General features: G+C 50.3%; 1 protein-coding gene across 1 annotated transcript in view; it reads right to left on the bottom strand.

Annotated features, from left to right (window-relative positions):
- EVA1A (eva-1 homolog A, regulator of programmed cell death) overlaps positions 1–12,105 on the bottom strand; it is a 65,013-nt gene extending 52,908 nt beyond the window's left edge. The window contains exon 1 of the mRNA XM_056118948.1: positions 11,661–12,105. Within this exon, the coding sequence (XP_055974923.1) occupies positions 11,661–12,105 (445 nt within the window). The remainder of the gene's footprint in view (positions 1–11,660) is intronic.
- Between the last annotated feature and the right edge of the window lie 329 nt (positions 12,106–12,434).

A 12,434-nucleotide genomic window follows, 5' to 3' on the forward strand; every position in this document is an offset into this window, starting at 1 on the left:
CTCATCACTATTATCACATGTCAATTGTGGATCGACCGCCATCATATATTTTATCACATATAATCATGACCACTGTTCTTGGCACTCATAAAGGGATTCCCCCATATTAGGCTGAGAAGGGAGAGACTCCGTGACACTTAACAAAAGTGAATTATACAAATACATTGTGGACTAGGGGTGCAGATGAAAGAGATGAGGTTTCAACCCCAAGCCTTTCCCAGTCCCTAAATCAGCGCTTCTCAACCAATGGCTGTATGGCCTCTGCCAGCCCCCAGAAAAGTCCTAGGGGCCATAGGTGAAAACCTCATAGGTGAAAACTGAGAACAGCATGAGATAAGGAGGCCAACCAGAGGGGCTACAGGAAGGAAATGAGTCAGCGGTGGGGTCACAGAGAGAACCTCCATCACATATTTTATCACATATAATCCTGGAAGCCAAAATGGTGTCTGATGTGTTCTTCTCACCACCTGCCTTATTCTTCTCCGGAATGAACTTGATTGCCAAAGAGGTTGATTTTTCCAATGAAATGTTAACATATTCTCTCCTCTGTGTGAGACCCTAAAGGACTTCCTCCATGCCTTCAGAATAAAAATCCAAATTCTTTAGCCAGGCTCTACTTGACATATCAAGAGACCACATTACTTCACCTATTTCTAACCTAAGCACACCTCACCTGCCCCCCTGGCTGTGCCAAGCCCTTTCTCTAGGGTAACCTGTTCCCCTGGGCGCTTGGATGCCTGCACCTTCTTCTAGACACATGCCTGCACCTTCTTCTGCACATGCCCTCTGGGTGGTCCTGCCCACGCCGAATGTAGACTATGTGCCCATGATGATCTCCAGCACTGCACCTTACACGGTACAGTGGTCATTGTTCACAGTGTGGGCGCCAGTGACTTGGAAATTAAAAAGTCATGTGGTTGCTTTCAAAGATCCTTTTCTGAGCAAGCTGGACAGCAGAAGGCTTTGTGACCATCTGGTTTCCTGTGTCTATACTGCATTGCTATGGCTCTCAGGCAGAAAGAGTATTTTGGTCATCTGTGTGTCCCTAGGGTGCCTGTCACACTGTATTGTTAGACTCAAGAGACAGCTTGAGCCAAACATATACCAAGGCCCCTGAACTCTCCCTGTGAGAACATGTGCTGGGCCCCTGGAATATTCTTCACATTCATGTCTCTCTTTTCTTTGTTTTTATTATTTTGGGGGTCACACCTGTTGGTTCAAAAGGCTTTCTCCTGGCTGTGTGCTCAGTGTCACTCCTGGTGTGGGGGCTTGGGGATACTATGGGGTATTAGGAATTAAACCCAGGTAGGTCACATGCAAGACAAGTGTCCTGTCTACTGTACTGATGCTTCAGCCTCTGTGTGGGTTCTTTTGAAAATTCTACTTGCTCAAATGATTGTTTTCTTCTCTTTCTTTTCTTTTTCTTTTCTTTTCTTTTCTTTTCTTTTCTTTTCTTTTCTTTCCATTTTCCTTCTCTGTCTTTTTGTTTTGCTTTGTTTTGGTTGTTGGACCACACCTGGCAATGCTCAGAGGTTACTCCTGACTCTGCACTTGGCAAACTCTCCTGGGAGTGCTCAGAGGTTCACATGGGACCAAATGCCAGGGATCAAACCCAGGTCAGCTGCATGCAAGGCAAGTGCCTTACTCACTGCACTATCACTGCACCCCCCACAAATGATTGTTTTCTCTATTTTCACTAGGTTCTTGCTGCAGATTCTGCTTTGACAAGCACCAAGGTCTAACTCAGGCAAATCTGCGGGTCAGCCACCTTTGCCCCACGTAACTCATCCCGTAGGAGATCAAGAGACCCGGGTGTCATAATTTAGTGGCAATGCTGGTCTTGTCCTGACAAGATGAAGGGCTAAAAGGATGAGGCGGCCAGGTATGTGTGAGGGAGGCAGCTGTAGACAGCACTTTTGATCAGGAGGTGGTGGCGGGGGGGGGGGGGGGTCGCAGAAATCAGATCCTGCAATCTGCTCCCCACAGTGACCGACAGATCCGGGGAAGAAAGGGCACCGAGCACAGGGGCAGAGGTTCTCACTATAGCGGGTGGTTAGTGAAATTAATTTTCCCCAGCACGTTTACGGTTACTTCTATGCTACACTGCATTTCCGCCTCACCTCACCTTGGAGGCCAAAGTGCAAACTGTCTGGGTGATCAAAGGGGGTGAGGGGAGGAAAGGATGAACCCCAGAGCTGAGTTTCTAAACTGCTTCAAGGCAAAGTCTCTGACTTCAAACAGGGGAAGAAGGGAAAGAACTGGGAGGAAATGTTTGTCCTCGCCCCCCAAACATGCAGTGTTCACACACCTATCCTCTTCTTTTTAAACCCCAGACTTTCTTTTTTAAATTTTATTTTGTTCTGGGGCCCACACCTGGCAATGCTCAGGGTGATTTCTGGCTACACACTCAGTAATTACCCCTGGTGGTGCTTGGGAGATATGGGATGCCTGGAATCAAACCTGGGTTAGCTACATGCAAGGCAAGTGCCCTATTCACTAAAATATCGCTTGGACCATTGAACCCCAGATTTTCTAAAAGGATCTTTAACAAACATGTAACCATCCTGACACTGGGCAGCAAGGAGGGTTGGCGTCTGCAGCCTGGGAGGGCTAATGTTCCCACGTCTAAAGGTGGTTGTGACGATCAATGTCATCAAGGTATGGAAGGCCCTTAACATGGGACCTGGTACTAACCCTCAGCACCACTATTTTTTTTATAAATATTCAATTTATAAATTGGAGCGATAGCACAGCGGGTTGGGTGTTCGCCTTACAAGCGGCCAACATGGCCGACCCGAGTTCGATTCCTCCGCCCCTCTCGGAGAGCCCGGCAAGCTACCGAGAGTATTCGATATGCCAGACACAGTAACAACAAAGTCTCCAATGGAGACGTTACTGGGCCCGCTCGAGCAAATCGACGATCAACGGGAGGGCCTTTACCTTTATCTTTACCTATTCAATTTGGTTTATTCTGTCTCTATAATGAAAAATATTCCTATAATGTGTTGGGGACGGGGGGAGAGGGGAGTACCACTATTTTAAGTGGCATCCAGTGCCGCTTTTTTTAAATTTTATTTTTATTTTAGCGATAGCACAGCGGTAGGGTGTTTGCCTTGCACGCAGCCAACATGGCCGACCTGAGTTCGATTCCTCCGCCCCTCTCAGAGAGCCCGGCAAGCTACCGAGAGTATCTCTCCCACAAGGCAGAGCCTGGCAAGCTCCCCGTGACGTATTCGATATGCCAAACACAGTAACAACAAAGTCTCCAATGGAGACGTTACTGGGCCCGCTTGAGCAAATCGATGAACAACGGGAGGGCCTTTACCTTCTTTTTATTTTAATCTTCCTTTTTGGGTGACACCCAGTGATGCACAGGGGTTACTCCTGGCTCTGCGCTCGGGAATTACTCCTGGTGGTGTTTGGGGGACCATATGAGATGTCAGGGATCAAACCCAAGTCAAAAGCATGCAAGGAAAAGTCCCGCTCCTCTATCCTACTACTGTGTTCTCAAATGTCGTTATCTTAAGAGACCCCTTCCCTTGAGGGTAGGCTGTGGAGAAAATCCCTTTCCTCTGACTCTTGACCAGAGTGAGTTCTATTCCATGCCAGTATCTTCTTTGTCACAGCACTAGTCCACAATGTTGTGTTTGTCTGTTCATTCCAATCATTTGTTCATTCATTCATTCTGCTGTCCTGAGTGCTCACACATGCAAGGCCAGTGCTCTGGCACAGGGGCACAGGCTGTATTTTGATCTCCCCATTTAAGTGGTGAGTATCACAAGGGTGAGGACGCAAACATCACACTTGGACATTCACTCATCTATCATTTACTAAGTGTCTCCTAGGAGCCAGAGTGTCACTTAAAGTGAAAAAAAATGACATAAAGAAGCTTCTCTAACAGCTATCCAATGAACAAGCTTATTTGCACATTATTGGTGATAAGCTTCTTGCATAAGGCTTTGGGTTCAAAGAGAATAACTCCAAGCATGAATGTGAGGCCCAGAAAATGGGTCAGTGCTGAAAGCTATCCCACATGAATTCTTGTGATCTGCTAACCCACACGGATTCCATATGAAACAGACCTGATCAGTTTCTCCTTTTTTCATCCTCTCTCTTGCTTTTCCTCCACACTCTTCCGTAGATCCAGAAAAACTTGAACAATTACATGTTCCCCCCACTTTTCTAACATTGATTTAACTTCTTAGAAAAGACCTGCATGAGGATCTGTTTTCATGAGCCCAAAGAAATCCCCAAAGGATTTTTATCTACCACCAAAAATGAAAGCCCCTAACAGAATTCACTTGGGTTTGGTAAAGAAACAGCACACAGCCCAAGCAGGCAGCATGGCTCTGCCAACATCCTCCCCGGGAACTACACCCACATCAGGCCTCCATAAGTCTGACCCATATCTGTGCTTGATGTTGATACCGTTTGTGCAACTGTTGGCAGGATATGTTCTGCAGCATCAGGAAAGTCTAGGAGATCATCAGGACCTGATTCTTAGTGTGGATCTGGATGTAATGAAGCTCATCCCTCTTCATGAATGGAACATAAAGCACTGGTTTGAGACTTTTGCCTTGACTGACAGGAATGTATGCCTATAGTTTGGAAAGAGCAGATAGGACTGGAGAGATAGTACAGCGGGTAGGTAAACTTCTTTGCGTGCAAGTGACCTTGGTCAATCCAGTTCAATCAGTAACCCTCGAGGCCCTGTAAGTGCTTTAACACAGGGCCCTATGCCTAGTCACAGGCGGTATTTTGATCTCTCCACTTAGGTGCTACATCTTGAGTGTGAGGATGTGAATCTCATACTTGACATTCATTCCTTTATCATTTACTAAGTGCCTCGTAGAAGTCAAAGTGTCACTCATAGTGAATAAATAACTGTCACTGTCACTGTCCCTGTCCTCCCATAGTTCATCGATGAGCGGACCCAGTAACGACTCCATTGTGAGACCTGTTGTTACTGTTTTTGGCATATTGAATACGTCACAGGGAGCTTGCCAGGCTTTGCTGTGCGAGCAAGATACTCTCAGTAGCTTGCCGGGCTCTCCGAGAGGGGTGGAGGAATCAAACTTGGGCCGGCCATGTCGGCCACGTGCAAGGCAAATGCCCTACCACTACGCTATCGCTCCAGCCTGAATAAATAACATAAATAAATAAATAACTTAAATAAGCATCTCTATCATATTTCCAGTGATCCTTGAACATAGTCAGGCGTGCGGCCTCCTAAGAAATCCTGGAAAGGGCATGCAGATTGAGGTCAGTTTTGCAGGATGTTTCAAGTGCCTCCAAAGAATTGCATGATAGAATCAAAGCCATGTGAGGCTCAGAGGTCAAGTGCACTGCCGCATTTCATAACTTCCCAACAGTCACACCAGCCACAGCAGACAGCTGCCAATATGGGGCCTGGCACACAGAACAATGCGGAGAAGAAAGTTAGGTACCACCTGGCCAAATGAACCCAGTCTATGATGTTGCTAGCGGAAGGTAAGCTCTTCTTCTCTCCTGCACCCCTGTTTCCTGCACCCTCCACTCCTCATGCTGCAACCTCCCAACGCATCACACTGCCATCACTACAGCTTCCTGCCCCTTGCAAGTGAAACTACACAAGACATATAAAACTTTGACTTTCGTTCATGCTGTGCCTATCACGTAGCTCCTGCTTTTACTATGTGTGCATGCTATTTTAGGTTTTATGTGTCATTTGGTATGATTTGGGAGGAGACGTTTTGGCTCTGGTCACACCCCAAAAAATTTGCCTATAAATTCATGGTTGTGGCGCCTTGACTTTACCTCATGCCAGCTTATAAAAAGTTTTAGGGGGCATTATTCTACTTCTAGATAGCTGTACTGAACAATTCATACAGACGCTGGGCTGACCTAAAGGTGAGGTTCATAAGACCAGACTCGGGAGGGGCCTTCCACAAGGGTCATCAGCCAGGACTTTTGAGAAACAAAACAACCGCCCATAGCCACGAGCTCAGCTTTGTTTTCGACTGTGATTTCTTTGCTTACTGGAGACACGGTCCCTCCCTTGTCCCTGGCCTCTGCTCCCACTACCCAGGGAGGAAGCCAGTCAGCAGAGACACAGAACAGAGACAGAGAGGAAAACTGTCAGCAGAGACAGGAGACATAGACAGAGAGGAAACTTGTGAGCAGAGACAGGAGACAGAGACGCCATTCTAAGAGGTCAGCACTTTATTGTCTCCCAACATAGAGTAACAGACTGATGTATGACTGAAAAGTCTAATCACTGGGACTGGAGTAATAGCACAGTGGGTAGGGAGTTTGCCTTGCACGCTGCTGACCTGGGTTCGATTCCCAGCATCCCATATGGTCTCCGGAACACTGCCAGGGGTAATTCCTGAGTGCATGAGCCAGGAATAACCCCTGTGCATCGCTGGGTGTGATCCCCCAAAGTCTAATCACCTACCCTGACTCCCCCTCCCCCGCCACCTATGCATTTACCAGCCCCTTCTTGCTTTGTACCATGAATATGCAGTTTCTAGTTGATGACACTCACGATCCACAGTCCCTGTCCCTTTCCTTCCCTATCAAGCTCCTACTTCTCCATTAAGGACAAATTCGATCACCTCAATTCCTCTGAAGGCTTTCTATGCTTCTCTAGCAGAAACTTCTTCTCTAGAAGAATCCAGGACTGGATTCTTCAAACTTCCTAGTTCTCGGTTCAGAGCTCTTAGTTCACAGAAATACACACTGATGCCCTCAAGATCCCGGAACCACTTTAATCGAGTCTAATCCAGTCCAAAATGACCCTTCCAGGAGTCCACGGGGTCAAATAACCATGGTCCATTCCATGGAATAGTCTGAGACCTAAACAGGGTCTCTAGAACCTGAAACTTCTGCTGGGCTCTGGCTGTGGTTGATCATTTAAAAGCTGCAACCCAAGATGGCAAAAACCAGGTTTCACATGGAGGCCAGAACACCTGGCGCCAGGCCTGACCTGCTCCCAGTCCGCGGGCAAGTTTATCTTTTGGACCAGACTATAAAAGCCTCCATTCAAAACAGAAAATGCTTGCAGAGCTGCCCCAGCCTCTGAAGGGTCTGACTTTCAATCCAGCCACCAGCACTGGATTGAAACTGGGAAACTCTGTTTCTCAGATAAATTAGCTGGTGATCCAGAAGGGGTGCTGGATGGCTGCTCTGTGGGAAGGTGCTGCTACACAGATCTGAAAGACCTTGGATACGGTGGATGGGAGAGTTCTCCCTCTGCTGCATCTTTAAACCAGGTTTTCTTGAGCAGTTCTGAAATGTAAGCACAAGGTAACCTTTGTACACACCAGGTAACCTTCCCTCACTAAAACTTTAGGGGGGGGGGCCAGGGGAAAATGAGCAAATTCTGGGAAACATAACTATGTGGGTAGCTTATAGAAGAAGCCAGAGAATACAAATGCAGGGTTTGTACAAGAAAGAAGTCTGAGTAGGGAGAGAGGGGGCAGAGAATAAGGAGTTACCTTGCATGGGGTCTACCCAGGTGCAAGTCCCAGCATTGCATGTAATCCCCTGAGCACCACCATGAATGATCTCTGTGTACAGAGCCAGGTACAAGACCTGAAGCCCTGAGCACAGTTGCATGTGCCCCCTGGCAAAAAAAAATTTAAAAGAAAATGGAAAAGAAAGTAGTCTGGCTTGCAGGGTATGTAAGTGGCTATGGAACAAGCAAGGAGAGGGTGTGGATTCTGCAGCCAGGCTGCACTCAGAAATGTAAGCATCTCCATGGTGATGTGATCAGCTAAATCCTAATATCTAGCATCACGTTCACAATTCGCATAAGGTCATCCAGTAACTAGCTCCAAACCTGGTTATTCAAAACCTGGTACAGACCCTTTCATTCTCTTAATAAGTTTTCCCCTTTACCCAAGGATAATAGCGATAAGGACCAGGAGGATCGCTCCACGGCTTGGAAGCCAGCCTCATATGCTGAGGGAAAAGGGAGCTGGGATAGAGAAGGGATCACTAAGTAAATGATGGTTAGATGGGGTCACTCAGGATGGGAGATGCGTGCTGAAAGTAGACTATGAACCAAACATGATGGACACTTATTACCTGTATTGCAAACCATAATACTCAAAAGTAGAGAGAGAGAGTAAAAGGGAATGTGCCTGCCACAGAGGCTCCGTGGGGGGGAGGGGGGAGGGAGAGGGATGGGGAGGTGATGAGAGGGATACTGGGAACATTGGTGGTGGAGAAAGACACTGGTGGAGGGATGGATGCTCAATCATTGTATGACTGAAACATAATCACAAAAGTTTGTAAATCTGTAACTGTGTCTCACGGTGATTCATTAAAAAAATTTAAGAAAAAGCAAAAAAAAATGTTTGCCCTTTAATGTGCAACTATTCCTCACAGGACACTCTGCCCCACAAGTGCAGGAGCACCCGCTGACAGCATTCACCCATTCATCATCCATCTACCCACAAATATCGATGTGCTGTGTGTATACCACCAAGGGCATGTGATTGATGAAGGTGAGGTTGGAATCACTCCAAGCTGGAGTCTGCACCTCTCTCCCCAGACTCTCATCATTCAAGAGTTGGTGCCCTTACAGCTCCATTGCCACGAAGATCCTTGGTCCTGGCCTGGTACCGTGACAGGAGGCTTAACCAAATAGTCATTCCCTATGCCTGGTGGCAGGGGTAGACAGAAAGGAATGGAACTTGGAACAACAATGGCCCAGTCTTGGATCACAGGTGTGGCCGTGAAAAATCCAGAGGAGTCAGGCTGTTATGAACATCCACTCAGCCTGAGTTGGCTCAAACTGAGCACTTTCTACAGGCAAAGGAGTCTAGGTGAGACCTGGATCTGCCATTCAGTGACTGTATGACATTGGGTAAACGGTTTAGCCCCTCTGATTCTTTGTCTGGAAAACAGAGAAATAACAGAACCAACTTCAAAGGGCCGTTACGAGGCTTCGACCTGAAACGCTCAACCTGAAGTTCAAGTCTGCTGGCACCGAGTTGGCACTCAGTATTAAGATGAGCAATTATCATCCCATTAGTTAGTCATACTAATCTGCAGAGAAGCAGGCATTCTTCCTGTTTTAACAATACAGTTTTAAGAAATGGAGTGAGCTCGTTCAAGGTCACAAAGTTATTAAGCGCCGGTATAAGCACTGTGGAACTTCAGGGCAGCAAGCTTAGCTGCCAGGCTGGGCCAGTCTGTGGGAGGTTCTGGGCACATAGAGACCAGGGGAGGTAGTGAATACGGGCTATCCATCCTGGGGAAATAAATGCTGCAAAAGAGAGACTGAGAGGAAAAAATGGGGGGAGGAGCTGAGGGCCCTGCAGAAGCAAAAGACCGCTTACCCCTGGAAGAACCTTGAGCATTAATCTCAAAGAATGACAAAGAATTTGCCAGCCAAGGAGACGGGGTATTCCCTGAAGTTAACATGTGGAGTATCAATGGAACAGTGAATGCGGTGGTCAGGGCAGGCCAACGGAGGGAGAAGCACAGAGTGAGGCCGGAAGGTAAATGGTGACCAGTCATGTCTATTCCGCAAGACCATGATTGCAAACTTGAACATGCAAAGGACTGTGCACAACCTTCAGGGCTCATAAAGCATGTGGCTTCCCATTCCTCGTGAGATCAGGCAGGGATCCAGTGTGGCTACTGACAGCACAGCAGCACGGCCTGCTGAGACTGAATCTGTGGGGTCCGGTATGTTCCACGAATAGCTCAAACTTGAACGTAGCTTCAACACAAGCTGCGGCACCCTTGTCAGAGTGTAATTAAACAAAAGTGCTGACTGGAGCGAGGGGAGGATAGGGGACAGAGGCTGAGACAGTCAAACCAACTGCAGCTGATAAGAGGATGAGCTCTGTGAATAATAGCACGCTTCATGAGCTGATACATTCAACCCGTGGGCTGGTGACTTCAGCTCTATTTAAGATTTGGGCTACTTCCTTGTCAAAGGCTGTGCTGTGCATCTTGGGAAAGTTGAGCAGTCTCTCTGGCTTCTGAATAGCAGATGATTAGCTTCCTGTCTACTCCCCAATCCCACTGAATATGTACCCAACCAAAAAATGTTTCTAGACAGTCCCAACTGTCACTTAGGGGGCAAGCGGAAATCCAGGCTGAGAACCACTGCTTTAAGCCGCCTATTTAAATCCAGGCTGAGAACCAATGCTTTAAACCCTCCTACGTAACCAAGGACCAAATTTGTAAAGGAAGTCCCAGAAAGGTTCTCAGCTGAAATTCACCTGCTGGTGGCCTTGTACGCAGGACATCAGCCCTGAGCCACTGTGCTCTAGTGGTGTCTGAAGGGAGAACTTCTCCCCTCAAAAACAAGCAAGCCAGAGACAGTAGAGCATGTAGGGTGCTTGCCTGGCATCCCGCAGATTGGGTTCGATCCCCCCTATCCCATATGGTCTCCTGAGCACTGCCAGGTGTAATTCCTGAGTGCAGAGCCAAGAGTAACCCCTGAGCATTGTCGGGTGTGGCCTCCGTACAAACAAGAACCAAAAATTTGAGTTTTTGGGGGCAGAGGTTAAGGCAGCCTATGGGAGCAGAATTATAGACGCAGCCAGGGCAAAGATGGAAAACATGAAAAAAATGAAGTTGAGAGTGAAACGGCCTCACTTTTGGCCCTGGACTCTGAGACTAGCAGGTACTAAGTACAGAGGAGTATGAAGGAATCAAAAAGTATAAGGTGAAAAAGGTAAGAAAGCTTGGGCCTCCCAGCCGCACCCACCCACCCACCCACCCACCCCGAATACGCGCGTCCCCGTACTCTGGACAGAAGCACCTCGGGTAGACGTGAAGGTGGAGTGTGCACTCCAAACCCGACGGCACGGAAACCAAGGCCGGCCCCCGCCCCCCTCCCCGTCAGTGGTGTGACCCCGGACTTCACCTCTTAGCATCTCGTTTGGCCCTTTTGTTCAACATCAATCAATGAATGAATTAAAGGGTGGAGACCCTGCGGGGAGACTGAAGCGGGAACTCGGCCACCGGGCACCCGGGTCAGCGCGCCCGGGGACGCTTTCTCCCGGGGCAGCCCTGGGCGCGTCGTGTCTCTACCGAGTCCGAGCCCCGCGGCCCCCAGCTGCCCCTACTCGCCGTGCCTGCCCCGAGGCTCTGAGCGCGATTCCCCCGCGGCCCCAGATTCCCTCTCAGCCGACAGAGCGTCCCCGGCAAGGCTTTAGAGGGCGCCAACACCCTTCCCCTCCGCGACAAGCCACGCTGATCTCGGAGTTTCTGGGGTCCCCCAAGCGCGCGGCGAGCAGGGTGCCTGCGAGAGGAGCGGGCACGAGGGTTTTCGGGGACCCCCGCGCCCGTCCGCGCGGCCCGCACAGCCTCCTCCAGGCGGAGAGAAGCGCCGAGATTTGCCAAGGAACCGACCTCGGAAGTCGGGCTGCGGCGGCACAGCGCGGAGCCGTGCCGTCCTGGGGGGCTGGGGGTGGGAGAAAGAAGTCGGGGAGCAGGGAAGCAACAGGAACTTTGGAGAAAGATGAGGCCAGAGGGGGGTCGCAGAGAAGCAGCGTTTCCCGCTGCACCCCCCCCCCCCCCCGGGCCCCCCAGCACCTGGGCAGTGATCGGGAACAAAGCGGCGCTGCCAGGTCTGGGGGGTCCCGGGCCTGGCGAGGAGCGCGCGCTCCGGGGAGCTGGGGGAGCCCCCGGGAGCACCGGGCGCTGCTTACCTGGACGGGGGCGCGCACTTCCGGGGGGACCCCGAGGCGGGACCTGGCGCCGCCAGGGGAAGCGCTGCGGGGCAGCCGCCCTGGGCGCGGGGTCCAGCGTCGGAGTCACGGGCGGCCGCGCCGGGCCCCGCAGACGCCGGAGGAGCCCGAGCGAGCGGGAGGAAAAGGTTGTCTCATTTCCTTCGGCCCCCACCCCCTCCACCCCGCGCCTCCGGACCTGCCCTCCCCGCGCCCGCCCCTTCCCCAGCCCGACGCGCCACGGGAACGGCCGCGCCACCCGCGCCTGCCTCTGCGCCCGGGCAGTTCCAGCTCCCCGCTCGGGCCGGCGCCCCGCGCTTCCCACGGGCTCCCCCGCGGCCCGCCCCGGCCCTCCCCGCCGCCCCAGCCTCTCCCCTACCCCGACGCGCGCAGGTTTGCAGGCGCACCTCCCGAGGACCGCGAGCATCCCTCCTGACTGGGGAGAACCCTGTGCGAGACAGGAAATCAGGAGTTGGTTCAATTTGATCAACTTTTTTTTTTCCTCCCGCCCCCAGTGGGGCGTTTAAAGCCTGATGCATAATCTCGAAGGAATGCTCCTTTGGATCGGAAGGAGCGAGGCCGAGTTCTTTGTTAGGGTTGGGGTTTTGTTGGTTAAAATCAACTACTGTTTATTGAGAACCTGATAGGCGCTAAGCCGGACTCTGGAAACTTCCAAACAAAACCAGAAGGATCTGTTCCTGTCCCGTGTCCCCACGGGTAGACAGTGCCTTAGGGTCCCCTACTCCCCACTCCCTG

Source organism: Sorex fumeus, unplaced genomic scaffold (assembly GCF_029834395.1).
Source record: "Sorex fumeus unplaced genomic scaffold, SorFum_2.1 ptg000003l, whole genome shotgun sequence".
In the NCBI taxonomy this organism is placed as follows: domain Eukaryota; kingdom Metazoa; phylum Chordata; class Mammalia; order Eulipotyphla; family Soricidae; genus Sorex; species Sorex fumeus.